The following is a 25,733-nucleotide window of genomic DNA, read 5'->3' as shown; positions in this document are numbered from 1 at the left end:
TTACACAGAACTGAATTTGAGATATTAGGAACACCTTGGGGTGCCATTATAGTTGACAGATGACTGTCTCGTTTCTTTTGTGCACTTTGAAAGAGGAGATAGTTCCCTTTTTAGGGATCCCTAGACATTTATTAAGTCAGACATTTGAGAGAGGAGAAATACATTTATGCTTCCCTAGTGCTTCCTTGTATCATTTTCTACACAGGCGCTTAGCATTCTTTGAGTATGGTCTCGATTAATTGGACTTACTATCTAACATTTGTCATAACTGAGCATTTTAGCAAGTTATTTGTACATTTCCAGTCTTGTACTTGTGCTTTGCTGCTTTTACAACAGAGTTTTATTAAATGGCTAAATTAATCAATACATAAATATGCACCAGCCTGATTTATCATCCTGCAAAAAGCAATATTGTCTGCAGCCTTTGGCTTTAGACAATGTAATCTCTTGTCATTTGCAAAATGACCCTCAGGGAGATTAATTAACAAATACTGCCCCAAATATACATGTCATAAATATGTATCCTTTTGACTCTGGAGCTCATTAAAACATCTCTATGTATGGATATGGGCATAAAGAAATTAATTTTTAAAATATTGTTTCTAAATGGAAACTCTCACAATCAACAGGGGACTTCTAATCTGAAGGAAATGCATACATACTCAGCTGAGAGTTAGGCATAATAGGGTCAGCACTGTGCATTTAATAAACAATTATACATTAATTATGAATGAGGAATGGCTTAGTGGACAGTTGGGTGGAGGCCGAATGAATAATGCAAAAATGATGCATATATGAGGTCTGCAACTCCAGGGCCACACCAGGCCAATTATCTGCATGTAGTCATAATGATCCCAAACCTGACATTTACTTTAAAAAGTGAATTGAAAGAGAGAGATCAGAAAGGAGAATGGGCTTCACAGCCGTCATATTCAACTTTTTATTTGCCTACATCCTCTAGTGTTTTAGGGTATTGAGCATTAACGCTGACTACACCAGACCCTGTCGGTCCCATTTTGAATTACAAATCAATCGGCGCTTCGCAGCTGCCTTCCCAAGGTCACACAATTTACAAAAGGTTACCTCAGAAATTCCAGGACAGGGGAGGATTAGCATAGTTTTGAGAGATACCTGTAAATTAAACAGAAGTAGGCGCTGGAAAAATGAGCTGTTTTTCTGCGCCATTTAAATATTGCCACTGAAATATTAAGAAAGGGATCGGATCTTTGGCCTCTCAGATCAGAAAAATACCACCAGAGCAAAATCTATTAACTGCCAACCTGCGCATCCCTCTCCTCGACAGGCATCTCTCCATGGCCAGAGTTATAATAACCTCTCCATTAGGCGTCCCCCCGGCAGCGTGCAGAGGCTATAATAGGATCAGTGTGAAACTCCACGGAGGACAGGGAGCGAATCTCACCGTTAGTCCGGGTCAAGGGTGCCTAACTTAGAGCTCTAACGGTTTATCTGAACTACTGTTGTCCCTTTGTGTGTGTCTGTCTGTCTGTCCCGTGCTGTTCAATTTCATATGAACTGTTTATCCTGAAATATCAACAACAACAATCATATGTCTGGGTGTTTATTTATATACACATTTTTGTCAAATATGGTTAGGTGTGAAATACAGGAGTCCCATTGATTGACATGCAGACGAAAATCTGTTTTCTGTTTTCTTATCATTTTTGTACTGTTTAAAACAATGTGACTCAATAAAACTAGCATTCTTCTGCCACCATAGACAGATCTAAGACAGACACAAAATCTACATGCATGCCATTTTGCTTCCACACAGCTTATAAGGGTTAACGCCCTCGTTAATTAATTTTATAGCTGTAGTTAACCAACATTCCTGGTCTTATTGGTTGAAAATCTGCTACTACATTTTTTTAATATGTATTCTCTAGAAGCTATTACAGACTAAATTAGGTCTGAGAAACTGTAAAATTAATCTTTTTTTTTTTTTTTACAAAGCACAAGCAGGCAACACATTTTTTAACAAAAACCTCAACACTTGTCCTAAACAGCTAAAATAATTCAATGGTTTCTGTTTGCTCATTTACCAGCATTGCTAAAACAGCTTCATTAATATCAGGGTTGAGAGAAAACAAAATGTTGGAGAAATATTAAGTAAAAGGCATTGATCCTCGTCCTGCAATTGCCCTTCTTTCGTAGCAAAGCATCATTTGACAATTAAACTTTATAAAATCGAAATAGTACTCAATTGTTACTTTATAGTAAATTCAGTAAATCAATATTTGCCATTTGTTGTAGTTTTTGTATTGTTATTATTTCAAATCTGTGTCTGCGGGCTTTACATAGAGAATATATTGTCTAATTTTCAGGTTCAACTGTGAATATCGTAATGCAATTTTGTTTTCTGAAGTGCATTGTTGTCATATATTGTAGTTATATATCTATAAATAGATATATAAATCCTACAAATATCCCCCCTCATATAGATCCATCTGTTATACATTTGGCAAAACCTGCTTAAATAATTGGAAAACTTTTTTTGAAGTTATGTTTCAGCATATGGTTCACTTCATTGTAACTCTGGAAACCACATTAATTTTATGGTATTCGAAACAGCTGTGTCCTTTTATAATAGGTTTGTGTATTCTTGTTAATACACTAGTTATTTTGGCCTTATTTGGGCCGTGTGAAAATTTGGTAGGGTGTGGCCCATTTAATTTGGTTTCCAGTGCAGCAGTTTGTGTACAACTATATCAACCATCTATAGGATAAGTGTAAAAATAAAATGATTAAACACTGAGAAAAGTGATATAAAAATGCATATTGTATTCCAGTGTGAATTATAGTAGAATAATTACAAGGTGTAAACGTTGGTTTGTCTGATTTCACTTCATGCTCTCTAAAGGCAGCTGGGGCCGGGAGGGGGTGTTTTTCAGGACGCTTCCGACAGGTTTTCGCCCTCCCTTCTCACTTCTCACAGAATCGTTCTGTGAACTTCCTGTTGGCATCACAAATCCATTGACAACGTCTGCCGAGAGATCATAACAGCAGACTCTTGCAGGTGTTCGATCATAGCTTCCAGCGTTTGTCCTGAAAAACGCGACCCAACGGACCCAGAGCAGTGTTTAGTGTCTGTGTTAGTTTTGGGATCTGTGCAGCTCTTCTACTGATTCCAAATAATAATAATAATAATAATAATAATAATAATAATAATAATAATAATAATAATAATAATAATATAAATGGTTCATTTTAGAGTAATGTTCAATTCCTCACAATCACCTCTTCCCCCTATGAACACAGAGATCACACACACACACGCACACACACTCATTCATGCCTCAAATTTATTGGCTTTTCTAATCCACATAATTGTTAAATTATGGAATTGTATTTTTTGGTCTGTTTCTTTAACTCCACCATATAGAGCCATTTCCAGGGCCTGAAGATCATTTGTATCGACAGGGATAACATCTCACCTAACAGCATGACTTTAATGTGTTCTTTTGGCTAATAAACAGACACATATTTCAGTCCCGAGAAAGGATAATTAAAGTTCTAGAGAGAACAGAGAGAGTGTGCACAAAGGCAGAGCAGCCACAGCAGGCAGCCTATGGCCTGCCAGACCAAATCAGCAGTCATGGCATTCCTGTTCCTGCCAGATCAATACTGCAGCCAATCGCAAATGAAAAACACAAAGGGGATGGCCCAGCTCTCTGTGTAGGTAGAGGAAAGAGTCCTCCTGTCCAACAGAAAAAGATATCATCAAATGTTGGAATGGTAATATGTATAAGAACATGAGAACATAAAGTTTACAAACGAGAGGAGGCCATTTGACCCATTGTGCTCATTTGGTGTCCATTAATAACTAAGTGATCCAAGGATCCTATCCAATCTATTTTTAAATGTTCACAAATTTTCAGCTTCAAACACATTGCTGGGGAGTTTGTTCAGATTGTGACGCCTCTCTGTGTGAAGAAGTGTCTCCTGTTTTCTGTCTTGAATGCCTTGAAGCCCAATTTCCATTTGTGTCCCCGGGTGCGTGTGTCCCTGCTGATCTGGAAAAGCTCCTCTGGCTTGATGTGGTCGATGACTTTCATGATTTGTTTAGACTCTATTCTAGCTATAAGCTATTGGCAGTTGGGCCAGAGATTTGATTTGGCCCTGACCAAGGTGTCCACAGTACCCAAACAGGTCTCTGGTGGGTTCAGTAGAACAGGGAGTGGTTCAAAATCACTGTACCAATTCAACTGATTACCAGCCCTGTGGTACAGGTGAGACTCATTTTTAATTGCTTTGCTTAACGAGCACTCAGTGCAACCCTTGAACAAGCACTCGCTTCACAGCCTCTGGAGTTTAATGACGAGTGGGCTGCTATAAAATGAGAATCATGTCCACAACGCAGCCCAACCCTAACCTCAACGCACAGGTAGAGTGGTAGGAGCGAGCTCTGAGTGCCTTTACACGGAGAGCTAGAGGTTTTATGATCACACATTAAAAACACTTCTCATCGCATTTTGAATCCCCTGAGGGTTCTTTAGTGTGAGTGTTTTAAACATACTCCCCTGGGGTTAGCACCTGAATCCACAATGTATTGTCTCCATCTGTAATAAAGAGCCCAGGCTGCACAAGAACCCAGGGCTGAAGACATCTCCCCAGGTTCAGACTGTGGTTCCCCCAACCCTTTTCTGTCTTAGGCTTGTGTTGTGCTTCTCTTGCTCTGGATAATGTTGTATAATTACTAAGATATATTTTACATAGTTGTCTACATTTTTCTGCAAGATATCTGTCAATCCTTGATTTCCAGAATGAGAACATTGTCCCCACTGAATCAAGTCTCAGGCTATTGACGAGTTCTAGGCCAGCCAATAAGAAAATCCATGTTGACATAGTTTAATGATAGTCCATTTCTCCAAGTCCACACTTCTCACACGAGTTTGTACTTTGATTGCGTATATGTGATATGGATTCTGTTGCCAAATGTTATTTTTTAATGTTTGAGAGGTATAATGAGCTGAGTAAAATCCCGCTGTTCATCACAAACCACCAGCCCAGCTAATAAAATTCTGAACACTAATTGAGAAAGTCTTTGATGAGGGTTAGGCACCATCATCTGAATCGCATTAACATGTTTTTTGGTCTGTGCTGTTGGTTGCATTATTAATGCATATTTTTCAATAAGGCACAAAAATACTTTACATCTGTTAATGAAATAATCCTTTTAAATTATATATATATATATATATATATATATATATATATATATATATATATATTCTGTATCATATTAAACAAATCAAAATTTTGATCTTTTAGACTCCCAAGATGATGAAAAAAGTCTCAAAGCTGTAAGCTGTGAACTTTTTTTTTCTCTATTCGATGCATGTAAGCTAAGATCACATCCCTTATAAGTTTCCATATGGTTCGTATTATTTGACTAATAAAAGTATCATAACAAAGCAGACACATCGACTTCACGAAAGAAGCAAGAAAACTAAAAACTAAAAAAGGGACATAAAAAACCTCTGCCGCGTTCTAGCCTTGTGTATCAGAAGGAATCTGGATATCATTTGTATCGTAGTGTCTCAGTAAAGGGGTTTTTAATCTGTTACCATTTACACTTTTTAGTATAACATTTCAAATTCAAATTCTCTACCTTTGTTACACTGTACATTATATTCTTCAGCACCGTGGGTGTAAATCTTGGCACAATTACAAATGATTTAGACTAATACAAAAAACTGCTGAAGTACGTTGCTTACTGAGTAGAAATTTCTGTTTTCTTTTCAACCAGTAAACTGCGTATTACATTACCAGATTAAGTGAGTAATAGTCATGAATTGAAGTGTTGGTAAAAGGGGTGGAACAAAGGCATAGGTGAACATTGTAGAAACTTTTTTTAAAAATTCATTGTTGTTGGGGAATCTACAACAAACCCACCTCCGCAAACATGAAAGGATCCTTGGAATAATATCTCCTTACATTCTGGAATTAATCTTACCCACTAGCAGATAATTTGATGGAGATACAGCACGAACGTTCACAGTCTCAGTTTATCTGTTTCTTTTTCCTTCAAAAGTGTGTTGGGGCATCTGAGTTTCTTGCAAAAATATGTATTTTTTTATTATGGTGTGATTAACAAAATATGTTTGTTAACCCGATAATCAGGATTGATTTAACATATTATTTGCACTATTTAGCCAGATATAAAAAAATAAAAAAGGAAAATGTAAACACATCTTTTGACTAAATAAAGAAAAAGGCTCTACCAACCATACTTCAAGCATTTTCTGTAAAATTTTACCTTTTCTTGACTTGCCATAACACACACCCTAATATTTTATTCATCTGGACTTTATTTCACCGTTGCTGAATAATTTATTAATCTGTGTCCTGTGTTATAGATTATCCTAATCAAAGGCACTTTTATTGCAATAAGTTACCATATTTGTTTAGTGTTTCCTATTGAAAGGATGTCAGTGTTGCTACTGGATGCTATGGATTGGCAGAAATCAATGACATTTAAAAAAAAGAGATTTATTGTGTCTCTCCCCGTCAACCCCCACATAAAAAGTTGTTACAGGTTAGATATTGTAATAAACTGCAGTTTAAAATAGTTGGATTAAACATTTATAAATACATACACAAAAGTACTTGAAAAGTTAATAAAAAAAGACAGACAACACACAATTTCAAAGGCCTCATAGAGTTTCTGGCTATTAGCATTGTTATCTGAGGATTCATATTGTCTAAAGTCTCAGGAGCAAACGTATTGTCTTAAGTTAAGGCACAACAGAGGTCAAGCTGATGAGGTCAGTTCTTTGTTGTCCTCTGCCATTTCGACGATGGCTTTTTCATTCTTAAGCATTAGGTATTAATTACTGTCGCTCGTCTTCTTTGCTATACATACTGTATTTACATGTGGAATTTAGTGTGCTAACAATCTGCTAGCACCAGAGTGCTAAAATGTGGAATCCCAGCAATGTCTCCCTTTACTGTACTGGTCTCTTCACTGGAACCTGTGGTGCCCTTCAAAGCACTGACGTGGAAAGTGGCCTCCTGTCGGTGGAGCACACGCTTGGTCCATTGAACCAAGACAGGAAGTGCTTAGGAGGACCACAGAGGGGACCCTGGCGGTTCCAGGCGGGGCGAAGGAGGGGACTGGCACTTGGTTTTTTCGGAGGAATGTAAACAGAGGCAGGGCGTGTCGCCACCATCACAAGTCTTCTCCGTCGTCAGAGCTGAAGCTGCTCCGCCGGCTGCTCCCTTTGGACGCGCCGGGCGACGTGGCCGACAGGAGGGGGTCGGTCCCGAACGGAGACAGGGGGTCGTCCATCAGGATCTCGTCCAGCCGGTGCTCCTCTTTGAGCGTGGCACTGAAGGAGAAGTCCGTGAAGTGAGACAGCGGGTCGGAGAAGGTGGACGAGCCGTCACCGTGGTCCATGTCCGACAGCTGGGGCACGGCACTGGTCGGGACGTACTCGCCGTTGATCTCCTCCGGGTACAGCTGCTGCTGCTGGTGCTGCTGCTGCTGCTGCTGCTGGTGCTGCTGCTGCTTCATGAGGTGGGAAGACAGCTCCATGGCTCCCAGGGAGGTCGCCATGGCAGGGAGGCCGTGGGCACGAGCCTGAATCTCCAGCTCCTGCAAGGATGGAGAAGGACATCATCAGGGGTTTGGTCATGAGGCTCCATTTTTCATGTGAGCTCTGCCCCCTTCAGACACTCACTTGTAGGTATCACTCAAGACAAAAGTTGCCCTGCAGGCTGTACAATAAACACGACACGGTACAGTGAAGAGAGAGTGATTATTAATCAAAGCGCTGGAGGTTGAGATGGAGGTTTTCACGTCCTTATCAGCTCTAAAACTTAACAGAATTGTTTGGAGGTTTTTTGTCAGTTCTCAGGCATCTCTCTGTCACACTCCCATGGCCACGGATGAATCTTTACACTGGTACAGGAAGTGGGACTGGCATGTTTTATACAGCACTAGGATGCATAATACTGTGGGGCATTTCAAACTATTAACTGCGTTATTCAAACCTTAGAGGTCAGAGCAGCTGAGCTTCTGTATAATATTTGGTCTTTTTATATTAAAAGTCAATGCTATTTTCATAGGATTTGAGAATCACCAGTAAATGAAAATCTGCATTCTCCTGCTCTTCTAGATATGTTTACTTCATACCACTGCTCACAAGACTGCAGGGATGTGTAAAGTTGAAAAAAGAATTGTTGTGTCTGCTGAGAAAATAGTTTTTTGTATTCTCACTTTTAGTTGCTTTTTTTGGCTTGGTTTCTTGATGTAGTGTAGTAGCTTAAACCGTAACCTATTGTTCTCCTGAATTAGTTTAACTATAAGGTTAAATCACAGTGTTAATAATTCCTAAACCTTTTAAAAACTAAATTTAATTAAACATTGTTTTGAGAAAAAAAACAAAAAAAACATTTAAAGTAGTCAAGTCCTTGTTTGTGCAGCAGACGCCATATGAAACAACCCAAGGATACATAATAAGTTGCATTTGCTGATAACTTCAAGCTAAAATGGGGCAATTGAATGTCTTGCCAGTACACAGAGTAATTCATTTTACGCTTAATTAGGATGTCTCAGTGGGTGAAGAGTTCTGTAATGCCTTTGGAGCCTTGTCTACAAATATGTCAATAACCGTTACATTTTAATGCATAATTTAAAAAACAGAGCCGCATTACTCTTCAATATTATTAGGTCACATAATCTAATCCCAACCCAATTCCCTCTCCGGACGGGCCTGTAGCTGCTATTTATTAATCAGGTAATTACTGCTGCTCAGCATAGTTCAAAGCAAAAAATAAAAAAGGGGGAGGCGAACACACAACATCGATAAGGCCGGCCTGTTTTTACGAGGAGTGCTGTGGGAATGGCCGGCACAAACCTGGATTCGGAGCAGGAGCCTCCGGTTGGCTTGTTCCAGCTTCTTCTGCCTGCTCTCCAGCTCTCGCGCGTGCTGCTGCTCCTTCTGCAGCCATTTAATGTACTCCACCGATGCCTTTAAAATTGTGCCTTTGTTCCAGCGCATATCACTGCAGGATGTAAAGATAACCTTTTCACAAATGTGCGCATCAGCAGAATTTTTAAAAACTTACAAAAGGCCTTTTATATTAATAAGAAATGATGATTTACATGACCATTATTCACTCTCGGACATTATTGCTTCTGAATGAGAATTTTAATAGAATAGTTAAGTATATCTGCGGAAAGTCAATTCGGGGGCCCTTGTATGGTAAAATTAATCCCAGAATGAAAATTGGTGTCAGAGGAAGTAAAAAATGGGACTTGGGGAGGGAAGCAATATACAGCACATTTCTGATACTATTACTTCTTTAAGGAATGAGCGCTTGTAAAATGGTCCTTTCTTCGGAATAAGACGTTTGTCTGATCACGGCTAATAATCTCTTTTATCATGTGCTAATGGCATGGCAGAATCTGTAACCTTCTGTTTAATTTTTATCAAAAGTTCAATTGCACTTCAGTGCGGGTTTCAATTTTGGGTAAGAATTACATTAGTGGGTCCTTTGTGCTTAAACTTTTACTCAAGTGTTTGACTGTTTTTATTCAACTTCTTTTTAGATATATATAATAGGTTTTGAACACTGAATTATTGGGTGTATTTGGTAGATAAGGTGCACGCCGGCACCACACATACTGCCCGTCCGTGTTTTAAATAAAACTCCCTTTCAGCATATGAACTGAGTTTCCTTATTCCATTTTTCCTGATGATAGACAAGACACTGTGGGATATAAAGGGCCCAAGACAAAAATCGGTTGGAAAACAGTGTCTGCTTATTTGAATTCCACATATTTCCACAGAACCCTTTAAACATTAATCTTTCTTGATTCATTTCAAACCAGGGCACCAACTGAGGTTAAATTGAATATATTAATTGATATTTGTGAACTGATGTAGGTTCAGCTAAGGCCACCAGATTCTTCACATGTCAGCTCATCAAGAGTTGAACTCAGACACCCCAAAGTGACAGGCTTGAGGGAATAGTGGATAAAGACACAGTCTCGACAAGGCCCCTAAAGCCTGAGGATTTCAGCCTTTATATCGTAAGTCACAGCATTGCGTACAGGCATATTGCAAGTAATTGTATACTGTTATATAACGGCTAAATTGGTTTCTGGGGGATAGTCAGTCAGAGGGGTTCCAGCAACGCAGACATCAAAGATGAACCCGTTTGAATTTTTGTGAGAATACTGCGGGAAAGAAAACATACAGAGTTGCCATGTTTTGAAGCCTTTCTTGCTTCTTGGCTTACTTTTCTTCGGTATCTTTTGTTGTCTAGTGCTGGTGGTTTAGCTTGTCTCTTAACACCGACTGCTGTTAATGATGCATGTCAGTACAGTAGGTGCATATCGCAAGAACAAACCAAACTGTACTCACGGGTCATTTGACTTCGGAATCAGCGTACCGAGTTCCTTGATTCTGTAGTTAATGTTGTATCTCCGTCTTCTTTCAACTGGGGAAGGAGTAAGACAATTTCAGAGGGGTTTATGTTATGGCTTTATCTGTTTTGGACAGACTGCTGTGAAAAGTAAAGGCCTCTGACAAAGTGGGTACAGCATGGGAGCTTCAGGACAGAAGTAAGATTCCTTGAAACTCTGTTATATAAAGTTGTGGACGGGAACATTTTCAACAGGTCAAGTCTTTAGTTGACTTCTAAGTGTGGGTGGACAAAATGTCTCCATGCAGGCTAAGAAACTTGACATTTGAGATTTTCAATACTGAATCTGTCTCACTTTGGCTCTTTAGTGTTTAGTTATTACTTAACAAGAATAATTCAATACCTTTAGAAATTCTTAAATATATAAATAGATATACAGCATGTTCATTTTTAAAGGGAACAGTGTTTTACAATTTTAAATTAAAGTGCCATCTGTTGCTTGCGTTGTTAACATCCAAAGAATATAATATACCTTAGCCTTGGGTGAAACATGAGTTTCGACAAAAATACATCGAATGGCTTGTAAAAAGAAAAATAAGAAGAAGAGAAAACAATCTTACTTAAATTGTGGTTGTCTTTTTTCTGTCGTTCTTTGGCTAGAGCACGTGTGTCATGTTCTGTAAAACGAAACAAAAAGAGGACTATTAGTAAATTGATCAACAGTGTATCTCAGCTCCAATCCACGTCTGATCCCTCACTGTACCACACATGGGCTGTCCTGTCTCCAGGGTCAGCACAGGACGTCAGTGTCCTGTACAGCTCATATGCTTGTCAAGCTGTCTGCCCTCTAATACCAAATGGTTTAACATTTGTGCACTTTCAAACAGCACTGCTCTGGAATCAACTCAAGTTCCAAGTTTGCTGACACAGGAAAAAAAAAAAAACGAAAATATTCTAACTCACATTCTTCCAAATTATATAATTGGGACCTTTGATTGAATTTATCAATTAACGTTTGTTGATTTAATAAGGGCACTAAAACTCACTGTAACGATCCATTGTCCCGCTGTACACTGATATGAAAAGATAGTCATTTACTTATATACTCGTTGTAGTGAAAAGATCTGTAGACATCCTTTCTATTTCCTAAATCAATTAGGTTTACTTGATGCATGACATTCATAAAGAAGAAACACAGTGTGCTGTGTGTAACTGCTGCCAGACTGAGAATACAGGCATCCAGATAATGTGAAGTGAACCATTGATAATTAGGAAAGAGGGTAAAACATCTGAAAGCCAAACACTCCTCACTTGTAAGCGACAATCAACTGAGAAGATGCATAATTTGTTTTGTTTTTTTTGACATCCCTGCATTTCAAGTACCACCGCTAGTAAATATAACATCCATATTCACCACAGTCATGACAGGGCTCGAAAAAAACAGGCAAGATTACACGTCATTTTAGCTACAACAGTTTTGTGACATTTACACTGTGGTCTGGTGTCACCCGATCAGCTTCGAAATGTACTTCAAAATTGCTCACATGGATAAACCTAAATACTTTATAGGAAGTTGCACATGTTAAAAAAAAAAGAAAGAAAAAGAAAACTGACAGCACTCCCCCAAGGGATAATCAGTCAAAGCCCTTGTAGAAAACAATGATAGTGAATGTGTAAACGTGTAATTGTCTCTTAAGAAAGCAGAGAGAACAAAAAGCGATGACAAGCATGGCGCGCCTGCAGCCCTACAGCCCCGTTAGACTGCTGCGCATCCTTTGAATACATCGCTCATTCACCTGCAGCGAGAGATTCAACTGTTCTCACCGCACCGTCTTCGTCTGTGATATACCGTGACGATTGAGCTCCTTGCGCAGATAAATGCCAGGCTTTATGATTTTAGTATAAAGGCTTTTTATCGGCTGTTGTAAAAGTTCCCTCTCTGTCACTAATCCAGCTGTATCTCTGAACTAAACCGAAGGAGTGCCAGCTTGGCGTTTTGTTTTTCTTTTACCGTTTGAAAAGGGACGTTTAAAAAGAGACAAAATGGCACTGCGAAATAAATAAACAACCCTGAAGTGCCAAAAAGTGTTTATAGCAGTCTTGTCTTCTTGTTGCCTATTTTTTTTTGTACTGTATGTCATTGTAAGAATTTGCTGATGGTAGCTGGAGTTGTAGCATGTGCTGTGTTTCGTACCTGTGACTTCCCTTTTTACAGTGGGGTTTGTGGGACATGAACCAGGTGTCAGCCCGTGATTAGTGGCAGTCATACCTTGCTCACCGCCGTACACATCCAAAATACTGCTGTTCAGTGGCACCTGGCGAGAAGAAAAGAAAACAGGGCGATTGGGATGAGAGAAACAGACGACGGAAAGGTGGAACAACACAGTCAGAGACGGACAACTTCTTTACACTAGAGATATTGTATGGAAGTATATTTAGTTTTAGTGTCTCTCAAGAGGTCAGTATTAAAGTCCAAGTCTAGTGGAGTGACATCATTTTAACAGGCACATATATACATTGAGTCCTGGTACATAGGTTTAATAGATATATAAGTTTATATCACTGGCTTCATGGCTTTAAAATATGTTTGTTCCTTTAATAAAATCTGACTTGTATTTTCTATGCCGATGATCTATTTGAGAACTTGATGAAAGTTCAGCTTCTCACCCCAATGAGCTTTCTCTGGACAAACACAGTAATAAATACTTACATTTTATAATGTTTGTAATTCATTTAAGTGAATGTAATATATTGATTGTTATAGAGAATCGTATTATGAGCCTTGAAAACCCTGTAAGCCGCCTAACTAGGTGTCAGGCAGATTCATAAATCATCATCATCATAATAATACAGGCTGTATGAGTCAGACTATTTTACAATGCAGAAAAGAATACACATACAAATAATAGTGCTGACAAGTTATCTGGAGTTTCAGCTTCTACACAATTTGTGTAAAGCTTTTTCTTATATTTGCAATGCATGGAGCTTTCAGACATATTAGAAAAGGCAGGAGTAGGGCATGTCTTACTGTACAAACAAACTAATTACCGCTGCATATTATCTGCTCAATTAGTTCGCGGGCCATTAGCCACAGATCAAAAACACAATCTCACATTCTCATTCGGTGCCAATCTTTTCTCCCTCTGGGTCTGTCTGTGTTCGAGGCGGCTGTTCACATTCATTTCCCTCTCTTTCCTGTGACCCTGACTAAAGAGCTTTCTTGACTGCGAAGGTGAAATCGGACTGATGTTGTGAAGACATGTAGACAGACTGAAGTTCAAAGTGCTATCAAATCTGGACGCCCCCCCGTGACAATACAGTACAAAAAAAGTAGCTTTCTGAAGAGCAGCTGGGGGTAGGGGGGGTATCTCTAAATTGGCACTGAGAAGCATATAGGATATAGTCATACATCACCAATTTTTGCTTCAGCTAACGCTGCAATGTTGTTTTTAAAATTGTATCCATGACTATTATTATTAATGTTATCATTCCAGCTCAATCACTTTCATAATATAATCTGGAGAAACATCCTATGACAGGTGCCAGCAGTGCATCATGGTCTAGATCAGAGGTTCCAACCCTGGCCCTGGAGGACCCCCTACCCTGTTGGTTTTTGTTCTCAATTACTTAATTGAACTTTAATTAGATTTGACTTTTTAAATTGTGTAATAAGAGTTGGTTCTTTAAGAAGACCACTGGTCTAGATAAAGGTGCTTCCTTCACCATTTGGACAACAGCCTTAAAGGCACGACCCCGGCACAAACATGATCTGATACCATGTCTGGTGGTGTGACAGTTTAAGAAATACACTATAAGCTACATGTTCTGAGTTCAAATCCTTGTGAGGGACTGTTATTTCTTCTGTGTAAATTGTAAATTGGAATTTGTAAAACGTATTATTTTGAATTGCTATGTTTTGGTTACATTGAATTTGTAATGATTGTCTTAACTGCCTTTATTGAACTGTATTTTTGCACTTTGTTTTACACTTATGTTGTAAGTCGCCCTGGATAAGGGCGTCTGACAAGAAATAATAATAATAATAATAATAATAATAATAATAATAATAATAATAATAATAATAATACCTTCAAAGCCATCGCCTCAGACATATCTGAGAGGCTCAAATGCACGTCTGGATGTTCGACTGAAACAGTTGCAGAAGTGCATGGTGTTGTGCAATATTACAGTCTTTTGGAAGGCTGCTATCTGCTCTTTAAGATTGTATTCTCAACCTTAAAACAGTCCTGCCATGGTATGTCCATAATAGCGATGACATTACTACCATTTGCAAGGAATGGACAGATCTAATTGATTTAAGAGAGAAGTATGTAACCGTACTTGCAGACAATATTGAATTCACCAAATATGTGTACTACTACAGAAGGTGCATAATAGTATTTTGTCGAGGTTTGTAAATCCGTTGCTGTCACAATGATGCCAGGCTTTATTAACTCATTCTGTGCTGCTTTTTCTCAAGATGTTGCAGAATTGTTGCAGCTTGCATGAGTGCAGAGAGAATTTTAATGTAATTTCCAAAAAGAGAGAGCTATCACTATCAGTCTCTGGTGCATATTTATTTCACAGCACAATAGAAAAAATGCTTATCAAAGTGGGAGATTAGGACAGTCTCCCAACTGCTTTCTCTGTAATCACTTAAATCCATTCCCATCTGTATTCTAAGATAAGTTGACATGGTACAATGATGTGATGCATTGTACTGTATGCTTAATTAAAATTAATTGATCTGTTTAAGCATCCTATAATTTCAGAAAACCCACAGGGAATGTTTATATTAGCCCCATACACTGCTTGACTGCTTTGCTCCCTTTTATACTTTTCGATGGTGCTGTTAACAAAATCTGCTTAAATGTGTCTTACCGCCAGTGGGTTCAGAATTGAAGGAATTTGCAACTTCTTAAGACTGAACTGTTTTAAGTCTTCAGGCTTGCCAGGGTTTAATATGTTGAGCGCAATCCCATCTTAAAACTTTAGTTGTTTTTATTTTTGTTCTGTATCAAACATAGGTGAGGCAAGACCTTTACATTGACCACCATAAACATTCTTACAAATAACATTCTGGAAGAAACCTTAAATACACTTAAATACAACTGTCTCTACAGTTCATACATTTACAGAAAAAGCCCTGTTTGAGGTAATACTGGGGTACGATGTTTGCCTGTGTTCATTCATATCTTAGGGTATGAATCCATCCCCCCAAGGAATTAGCATCTCAAGAGTCGCAGCCTGTTTGGTCATGAGTTTATAGATTGTAAACCACATAAGTGATAATCTAAGTGTTCAGATAGAATGATTTCTACTTACCAGGTTTCTTTTCTGGGAGCTTGTAATCTCCACAACTGCATTCGTTTTGCTTTTCTCCCTAATTTTGCTTTGCTCAGATCTGACTCGCTGGCATTAGTCGAGTGAGAATGTGCTTAGCTTTAGCTCTTGTAAGGAGATGAACTTTGACTCCGTCCTGGACATTAAGCCTAATTTGGTCTGGAGAGCAACTCACAGAAGCATGCTGCTCCACTCTCTAACACTGCATGTGGCAAGTGTGGATGTTAATGTTTACCAAACAAGGTGTGAATACCCTTTTTCTTATTATTCAATTAGATGGTCACACAAAGTGTTTTATTCCATCACCAAGAGTATAAACAATAACATATCATTGTTATATTCTAAGGTAGATTCCTGTCCATCACACATTTCAGTTGCACAATCAGTGAATCAGTCCATGACATGTATGTGAAATTGATCCCTGTTAATGAATGCATTGTGGAGTCCCCATAAAATTCCTCTCTTTCACAACTTTATGACCTTAAACTCTTCCACATTTCACTACATCTGTGTCTATTTTCAGGCATGATTCATTTTTCTAAAGAAAGAACTCAAAATGAATTAAAACACTGATCAGCTGAGATCGAACAACTTAGTCTGTGTTTTAAGCTTTTGTTTCATTGCCTTATAGCTTCCAGGAGTGTTTAGAAAATAGTCCAAGATTGTAATACTTACATTGTTCTGCATTATGATGTTAGGCTCCATGCATCCCAAGCCCTCATCATTGAAACTGGATTCAAGGCTGATTAAGTCATCAATAACTTCATCCATTGGAAACTAAAAGAAAAATAATGATCTGTGTATCAGTAAAGAAACTTCAGCCTCATTGATGAGTTTATGGATACAGAACAAAAAGAAGAATCCAAACAAACTAATCCCACAACAAGCATTGTCTTCACCTACCCTAGAAGAGAAACTAAAAGACACAGACTGAAGTGTCTGTTGCTGAACTAGAGAGAGAGATTGTTTGAAGTTATTGATGAACCCAAACCAGACACTAAATTATTTGGTTGTATGAGTTGGAGAGTTTCACCTCATTGTCGTGGTTGCTGGCGAGAGTGAGCAGAGAGACTGGGCTGTCCGGCGTGTTGTTGTCGTTCACCGCAGGCAGGTGACCATTCCTCATCACCGGCACGGAGCCCAGGGGCTGTCCGGGATGTGGGTGGCAGATGCGTCCCTGGTTTGTCAGTTTGGTGCCGAGCGTGAGGTACTGCTTCACTTGCTGTCTCTGAGCCTGCTGGATGTGGTACTTTGTGGAGTTTTCCAAGTGACTTTGGACCTGTGAAAAACAGATACAGCGTTTGTTTGTGTTTTCAACGGCAGGGAACAGAACGTCACTGTCTTCCCAAGAGTTGATTGCGTTAGAAATGTGACTCAAATTCCAGGCTTATTCAGAGAAAGTGGGAATATTTAGGATGGAGAGAATGGGATAGGATAAGATAGGATAGGATTTAGGGTGAGATACTCCTCTCTGCTGCAGCTATGCATCACTAATCCAAATTGACTTTTTTCTAGATCTGAAGCAGTTTATTCCAGCTTAAGCCGTATTTCCCCAAAATAAAATAAAAATAAAAAAATAAAGGTTTAGAAAAGCAGCATTAGCAGTAAACAAAAGAAAATGCACCAGAGCGTTAAAAAATATCAGCCTGTGAGAGGTAAATATTTCTCATGTTCGGATTAAAGTGCTCCTTAATTTGCTCATTTGAGTCAAGGCCATAATTAGCAACGACAGGAAAAATAAATACCTATTTGGTTCTAAATAGCATAAAAAACTCAGGAATATGTATTATTATTATTATTATTATAGTAACTGAAGTAGAACAACAAAAAGAAGTAGAAGAAATGCTATAATATTAAATTACAGTACTTATATACAAATGAAAGGTATAATTTGCAGTAACCTGTTAAAACGATTAACCCCTTACATTAGACACTCTGAATCCATCCCTCATTTTGAAGTAACTACAGTCTGTGAAGTGTGGCATTGTCAAGCCCAGCGTCTTCACTGCGGGTCCCGTGCGACTCTAGTAGCATTCCATGGTAGTGGCTATCTTCCTGAGCTCGTACTTAGCAAATGCCAATTCTCATTCACAGCAGGGACTTTATAAACGAACAGGGCACGGTACAAGACCTAATTGGTTAAACTGGGCTATCTCTTGATTGCATAGCATGAAAATTACTTCAAACAGAAAGACATCACATTACTTTGACTTGAACACAACAGGATATCTGCTCTTTGCATACATCACAAAGTCAACGGGACTGCCCTCTTCGTTTCTCCGTGGAGGAGACAATCGCCGACGCCCCCTTTCAGCACATATTCCTTCAGGGGGCTAAACATAAATACTGCTTGTTCTCTGTGGTTTTTAAATAACTCTGCTGCCATTTTTACCACTGACTTCAGTAGCTCATTGTCTTTTGTCCATTTCCAAAGAAAAACTGTCATGGACTCAGCCTCATAAAGAGTTTCAAATCTAAGTATGGACTGCTCTGAAATACAACTCTAGCCTATATATAAAACTTTCCATTTCGTCAGTCTGTTCTCACATAAATATTGATAATTTTAGCAATATTGTATGACGGGGTTAATTGTCCGAACCACTATTTTTAGAATTGTTGAAAACTAATTGTAACACTGAAAATAAATACATAAATCGTTGAATACATGTAAGAGAAGTAGAATGCAGTTGAGATTATTATTATTATTTTGTTTTATAAAATGTAGCATTCGATATTTAATTGTATTCAGTGTGTTTCTATTTAGAGCACCATCTCATTATGTTTTAAATGTTTTTTTTTCAATATTACTTTATTCCAAACCAACTGAATGACTGCTAGACAGCTTGCAGTCTCAGAGTCCTTTAGCTGCTCTCCACCAACACAACTTATTTCTACTTTCCAGCACAGTGAAGTTCAGTGGCTGCCACTTTCGGCAGTTTTGGTTGATGTGTAATTCCTGTTAGGATTTTTTTTTCTCTCTGAGCAAATACAGGCAGGAAACACAGCCATTAGCCAGCAATTTGTTGATGTACCGGGCAAGTTTCCAAGGAACAATGTGCTTTTAGTCGGTTAATTTACTTCACAGACAGTTGTATAAGTTACTGTCTTAAAATGTCATTACCATCTGTGATAGAAATGAAGGGGTCAATAGCAGTCCGCAGTCTTATGACAGTGGTCTTATTCTGTGACCACCTGCACCAGACTTATGGACTCTTCTTAGAAATCTGTTTGAGCCAGACCGCTTGCCCTTTTTGTTTTGCTTGGTATGCACTTTTTAAAGTGAATCCTTTGTTTTTCAGGGGCTTTTTCCTTTGCATATTCTCCAAAGTGTTTTTCTTGTGTTTTCCTTTCCTTCTTTACAGAACATTGTGTTCTTTCATGTGTGGGGCTTTCTGCGAAGACAACCTCTGCCTACAAGCAGGGATGCCCAGTACATATATTTATATATTACTAAAAGTCCCTTGTTCCAATGATGGTTAATAAAACAAAATATATATTTTAACAACAACTATTCAGACAGGATGCAAAAATTCAGAACTCATCCAAGTTCTAGACTTCTGGGACGTGATTCCTAGTCATTGTTAAAAAAGCCCCCGCCTCAGACTGGAGCACCTTCATATTTATCAATCATCCAAACCGAGCTTCAGTAAATGGCAACATACAACCTTACATCTACGAAGATAGCTGATGTGTTAGTGAATGTATGACGTGCAATAAAAGAGAGAATATTAAAGCCTACCAAAGAAACATAAGAGAAATCTGTACATTTCACATTTTGGCAATAAGGGTTTGTGTTTGAAATACAGCTTTAGGGCTTTATAAGCCAACTTTAAATACTGTCAATACCTCATTGTGTTTTCAATTCATTTATGCTTACTTTTGATAATCTTTTTTTATAGTTAGTATGAAAATTAAAACCGATATGCAAATTAGACCAATTAGATATTTAAAGTACTTTTATATGCAATGTAATGGAAATGTATGATGATATATCATATTTAAGGCTGCTCAGATACGGTTCAGTTTAAGTGAACATTCATTACTGCCTCACGGCCCGTTCTGACCCATTCTGTAGACAGACGAGAGTTAGACACTGGAGTGACTAACAATAACAAGAATAATAACTAAAATAACTGAACTACTTCTAAACACATGATATATATAATTATTTTCACATTTTATGTTTTCTTTTTGTCTTTGGCTAATGTTTGTCACAAGCACTGCAGTCCTTTCAAGCCTGAGACTCCAACTTCCCAGACATACCTGACCAACACCAACACTCAGCATCACAATATATAGACCTATACATTCATACAAACATTTGTTTAAAACCAATATGCTATACTGTATTGTAATGCTGTCTCCCAGAAACTATGCAATGATATCATTTTAGAAATGGGTGAATGCGTGAATTAAAATATGTTTTAATTCTTGGCAGCTAAGAGGAAAATGTCCAAATGTGCTGCGTGTCAGGTGACCATCCTACCACAGGCCATTCTAGAACAAGCTGATGCCCCAGATCTGAGTAAAACTCCCGTTGCAATACAGAGGTTAAAGGACTTTGTTGTTTGTTTTTTCCCAGAACCCTTCTTACAACTGCCATTTAGCACAGAATTATATCTCTGTGAAAGAAAGAAAAAATAAAAGAAAGGGCTGCATGGAGAACAAGCCAGTATTTGTTGCTTGATTCCCCACTGTTGAGCGGAAGGATGCCAAGTTATTATACTCAGCTGGGTTTCTCTGTGATGCTTGTTCTTGGCTGGCTTTTCTGAAAACTGTAAAAGCAGGAGATTAACTAGTTAAGAGGCAAATTTAATTTAAGAAGTAGTTCAGAGAGGAATACAGCTCCAACAAAGCGGAGACTGTGTATTACAGTTCTAAAAACAGCAACAGCAACAAGAAAAAAACTCTTGTGTGCTTGATGAATGTACTTTAAAATAATTGCTGGGCATTAAGAATATGTATTTTTCCACAACCATCATGTTCTGTTACCCCTGGATTAGTTATGGCAATATTTTAAATCAGACAATATACCCTGAAAAATCACGCAGGGACTGTGTCAGTGCTTAAGTACAGGTCAGAGAGGATGGGCGGTACTGATACAGAACATGAACTTTACATGGAGATAAGGTTGTTCTTTTTTCATCTTAATGGGATCTACTTCACAACGGGCACTGTCTACTACAACCAAGACAAGGGACGCTTGGACAGCAGAACTGGGCGTGGCAGATGCGCGGTGTGCAAGCACATACTGATGAAAAAATAACTGGTCCCCCTGTGAATCTGTCTGGTATAAGCCCACGTTTGGTGGCATGGCCTTATTGACTCATGGCATAGAGCAGGCTCTGCAAATCATCCACTCCAGTCTGGATATGTGGTACCCAAAACACTGTAAAGTATTTTTTTTATGCCTGGGCACAACATGGCCCGTCAAGTCACTGACACAACTGTATAGCAGAATAGAGCTCTACATCTAACAACCCAGACACCAAGGACACACAGTAGCACGTGAGCTGCTGTGGGGTTTGGATGTGAAGTAAGATTGTCTTTGTTTCCGTGACATTTGTCCATTCAGACTGGATACAACCAAATAATCTGATACACAATCTGATACATCTGATCATTTCCCGCCTGACAATAGGCTTCATTTCCATCATCAAGCAATCCTTCGATGCTATCTGGTGTGGACTTTAAGGGACTTAAAGACTTTTAACAGTATCTGGATAGGGCTCAACATTAAGAGTTCCCCGGTTACCCTCGCCAGACAGATTTGATGTTGGGTTTAGATCAGATGTTGGGAGCTATATTTAGTGAAAACTGTATGAATTCCAGGAAATTAAAGCATTACATTTGCGTGTCATCAATTAGTTAAATTTCTTGGAGATTATTTTTTTTCTACAACATAATATTGCAGGAGTGCTTACCATATTTGTTTCTAACTATAAAATCAATTTCATAACTCTGAGATGATGAGGGTCGAAATCCACTTTTCTGTGTTCATTTGACATGGAATGACCCACTTTCTGTACTTTTGAAGTAGTCTGGTAGGGTGGAGAGATTTATTATTGGCATCAGTTCATCTGCGTACAAATATGATGATTATGCACACTTACTGTTATTATGCACATTATTAATATTATTTTGGGGCATTGACTGAATATATCTTAACATATAGAAAATGTTTAGTTTGAACTTTACTTTTTTTTCCTGGAAAATAATGGAAATTATCCTGGAAAGTCGTGGAAAAGTCATGGAAAATGGAACCCTGAATTGAGTGGGAACCATGCAGTAATAAACGTGGTTAGATTTGAGACTAGAGACAGTAGTTTGATCTTGGAAATGAAGGGTATTATTTATTGATATGTTCAGAGTGTTTTGTTTTGAGATTCTGACTGGGGTCAACAGAATTCGTCTTCTTCATTGCAAGTCCTTCCATCTCCTCAAGGAGACCAGACAGAAAAACTGCAAGAAACGCACAGTCTGAACAAATAGCAACAAATGTATTGAAATACTGCAGATTACACCCTGAACAAGAGCAACAGATGAACCTGTATTTAATTTTTTTTTACCACTTTTACATACACTCACACAAACTCAATTTAAGCAGTCATTACATTAATTATACTCTAATGAAGACCATTGCCACTCATGGTCAAGATTGGCTGTTTCTGCTGCCTTTCATGGAAAAAAGTAAAAGAGTAACAGTGACAAGAGACAGCAGATTGACTTGATAAATCTAAAGACTTGAACATATTTATGGATAGAGAAAAGACTTGTACATATCTAGATGACACTTGACAAGAGGGGGTTTGTATATAGTTAAGCTCATGACTTGTTTTGGGTCATTAATCTGTGGCCCGAGCAGTTAAAGGTTAAAGGATGTACAAAACCTCCATTCACTCAGAAATGCACCCTATATGCACTGTGTATCATCAAAACACTGGTGTTCTCTGATGAAGGACTACAAAGGCAATATTTCATAAGGGCCAAGAGCCATTTGAACTAAATAAATGACCCTGGTCTATTTTAGGGCTCTCTGGGCATATTTTTAAATTCCCTTCATATAAATAGTATTCTCTGGAGAGAAAACACTGCTTTCTTGTAAAGCAAAGTTGGTCTTCAAGATTATTATTATTGACATGGCAGCTGAATAACTACTTTCCCTTTACGCTACTTGAAACACTTGCATGCCTTTTAAATATCAAACCGTAGAGAGCACTATTGACACATCATTGGCACCAATGTCATCGGCTCGTTTAATTTTATTTAGCTACACTTATTTATCAGTTAAATAATGAAGATGTTAAAAATCAAGGAGCAGTAGAGGTTCCTGGTTATTGAACAAGCTCACAGACGATGTAAACATTTGCAGATGTGGGAATTGGCACCCCCTGTCTGATCTCTAGTCATTTTCTGGGAATCTTTGCTACTCTACTGATGAGGATGGACAGTCAACTTTAAAAAGATATATTTGAAAAATGAACTGTCGAAAAACAAACCACAAGTCACAAATCCACCCTAAAAAAGTATTTCACTAGAAAGTCTTAAATGAGAACATGAAAATGCTCTTGTATTTACACCTCCCTTTCAACCTTTAATTAAAACTTGCAAACCCTTCTACAGTACATATGGAGACTAGCGAAAAATGTCACTAAGAAGTCCTTTAAAAGACAATAGCACATAGCAACCTCAAACACTGCAACAATGTCTTTAACTGTAAAATTGTGATGTTTCCAAGTTTTAAACCTAAAAACGGAAGATCTTTTTTAATTATTTCTGTTCTGCTCCAGGAAACTCACACTTGGCATTTATTCCTGTAAATGTGCTAATTGCTTAATTTCTGCAGGCAAAATAGGAAATAATTTCATGTCTTGATATGAATATCATGAATTAATTAACAAATAAAACACAAAGGTGTCAATCACTCGTGTCATGTAAGTGAAACAGATTGAGAATTCGGTGAAAGCTTCTGTACAGTAACGAGTTTCACAATGATACATTTATAAAGGAAACTGTTCATCAGAGGAACAGAATGGCAATTATGTTTGTGGCGGATAAGTATTACAGAAAAAACCTGACAAAATATTCTCAGAAATGACAAAATATGGATTACTTCCAAAACTTCACTAAAAGTATTAAGTTGGTTCCTTTAGCGTTAATATTCTGTAGGTGCCAACAATTTCATAAAATTAGATAACTGACAATTATTTTCCTGCTAACAAAATAGATTATAGCTTTTCACTTCCACAACACAAATGAATCCCACAGTGTGCATCCAGCTGAAATAGTGTATACAGAATTATTTCTTACTATCCACTGTTTTAATATAATAATACAAAATGAAAGCCATCATTAATATGCCACTATTTTGTTAAAACAACACATCTTTTAAACAGAGCAGGTCCAGTTCCATCCCTATTAGCGACTTCACTTTAAAAATAAACTTAAAATTAAGAATGAAAGGCACGACTTCCCCATTTTCCACCACTGTAATTCAATTACCGCTCTCAGCACTTGCAGCACCGGTGTCGAACATTAAACCTAGAAGATCGCTCCAATCACAAACAATGTTGTAATGTTACATTGAAATACCTCACTGAATGATCTCATATAGAGAGACTCCTCTTCACACTTTCTCTGAGTGCTCCATTTTGAAAATCTCCCCAAGAATGGTCTCGACTAAAGGTAAGCAGATCTACAAATGTCTTGCTCAACTGCATTCCGTTATTACTGCAGATTCAGTTTCACTTCAAAAAATTCCTGCAACTTGTGAAACTCAGGAATCAGTGGTTTTGAAACATTGTTATGTCATGATCTGCCATTGTGGACAGACATTGTACAAACCCAGAATGCCTCAGATCTATGTAAATATTATTGCGAGGAAAAGTGGACATTGAAGTACTGTACACAAAATACATTTTTGGTACCTGCAAGTGAACACGTTACTGAGGTGTTTGAATCCACAGGCAAAGCTAGTGTGCTCCCTTGTACATGTCTACAGCGACAGCAGCAGAGGAAATCAGGATATCCTGTATTATTTTTTAAACATATTTTCATATAGATATATTCTCTGAGCGGATCATATTCTGGGAATGATTGCAGTACTTTTCCACAAACATATCACACAGTGTAAAATAACCTGGTTTCCTAAATAACTGTGTTATCGAAGCAGCTTGTATATGTACATATTTCATACCGACCTATACCTTAGTTTTCATTTCATTGATTGTTTTCTATATAGGCATCGTGGCATAAAAATGATCAACACCCATTTCTTTCAAACACCATTATTGAAAGCAGTTAGAAAATACAGGGGGGGAAACTTTCATCCTAAAGAAGGGAGTGATCAATTGCTTAAACATGAGCATTTACTCTGTCAATGCCAATTGATTATTTTTAAATAATATTTATCCGATAAACATAACAGCTGCAGTCACAAGAGGAAGACTGGAGCATTGATTTTTAAAAAGCAGTCAAACATCTAAAGAAATCTAAAACCTAAAGAACTCTTCAAAAAACCAACAAAATGTTCAACTTTATTTATAAATTCTCTTGCACTTCAGCAATCGGAGAGTAAATATTTTTAACCGATAATAAGCCACTTTAAAACATATAATTGCAATGAAATACAATTTTTGTTCTTTCTGGCTGGAGAGCACCAACCTTACATGGCTTTTAGGTGAAACTGACATTCCTAAATTGATATCCTGTTTAAATTGTGCACAGAGGTCTGCACTGGTCTTTCCCAGCACGTCCCAGGATGGTGCAACTCTAGTATTCAGATACAGTGAATTTATTTTCTGTGGTTTCACTCCTTTAGTCTTGTCTTGATGTTGACTCGAAATTGCCAAACATGTCAAGGCCTAAAGCCACAGTATCATCTGACTCAATCGTACATACTTACTATAGCGATTGTGCAATGTATTTAATTGTTATCCTAGTCCTTTATCTAGGTATTACCGCAGTCACACAAAACTTAAATCAGTCTATTGAATCGA

General features: G+C 38.0%; 1 protein-coding gene across 4 annotated transcripts in view; it reads right to left on the bottom strand.

The window, feature by feature from the left end:
- Positions 1-6,489: 6,489 nt before the first annotated feature.
- tfec (transcription factor EC) overlaps positions 6,490-25,733 on the bottom strand; it is a 40,482-nt gene continuing 21,238 nt past the window's right edge. For 2 of the 4 annotated variants that reach the window (XM_066724260.1, XM_066724262.1), the window contains exons 2-8: positions 16,769-17,014; positions 16,411-16,512; positions 12,587-12,707; positions 11,013-11,069; positions 10,392-10,467; positions 8,880-9,027; positions 6,490-7,615 (exon numbers count right to left, since the gene is read on the bottom strand). In XM_066724260.1, coding sequence (XP_066580357.1) covers positions 7,190-7,615; positions 8,880-9,027; positions 10,392-10,467; positions 11,013-11,069; positions 12,587-12,707; positions 16,411-16,512; positions 16,769-17,014 — 1,176 coding nt within the window. In that variant the 3' untranslated portion in view covers positions 6,490-7,189. Of the gene's footprint in view, positions 7,616-8,879; positions 9,028-10,391; positions 10,468-11,012; positions 11,070-12,586; positions 12,708-16,410; positions 16,513-16,768; positions 17,015-24,327; positions 24,460-25,733 lie in introns of those variants that run through there. The other 2 variants (XM_066724264.1, XM_066724261.1) reach the window with 2 other exon arrangements.

Source organism: Amia ocellicauda, chromosome 15 (assembly GCF_036373705.1).
Source record: "Amia ocellicauda isolate fAmiCal2 chromosome 15, fAmiCal2.hap1, whole genome shotgun sequence".
Lineage (NCBI taxonomy): Eukaryota > Metazoa > Chordata > Actinopteri > Amiiformes > Amiidae > Amia > Amia ocellicauda.
The sequence above is the reverse complement of the archived record's forward strand: the minus strand, read 5'-3'. Positions and strand labels throughout refer to the sequence as shown.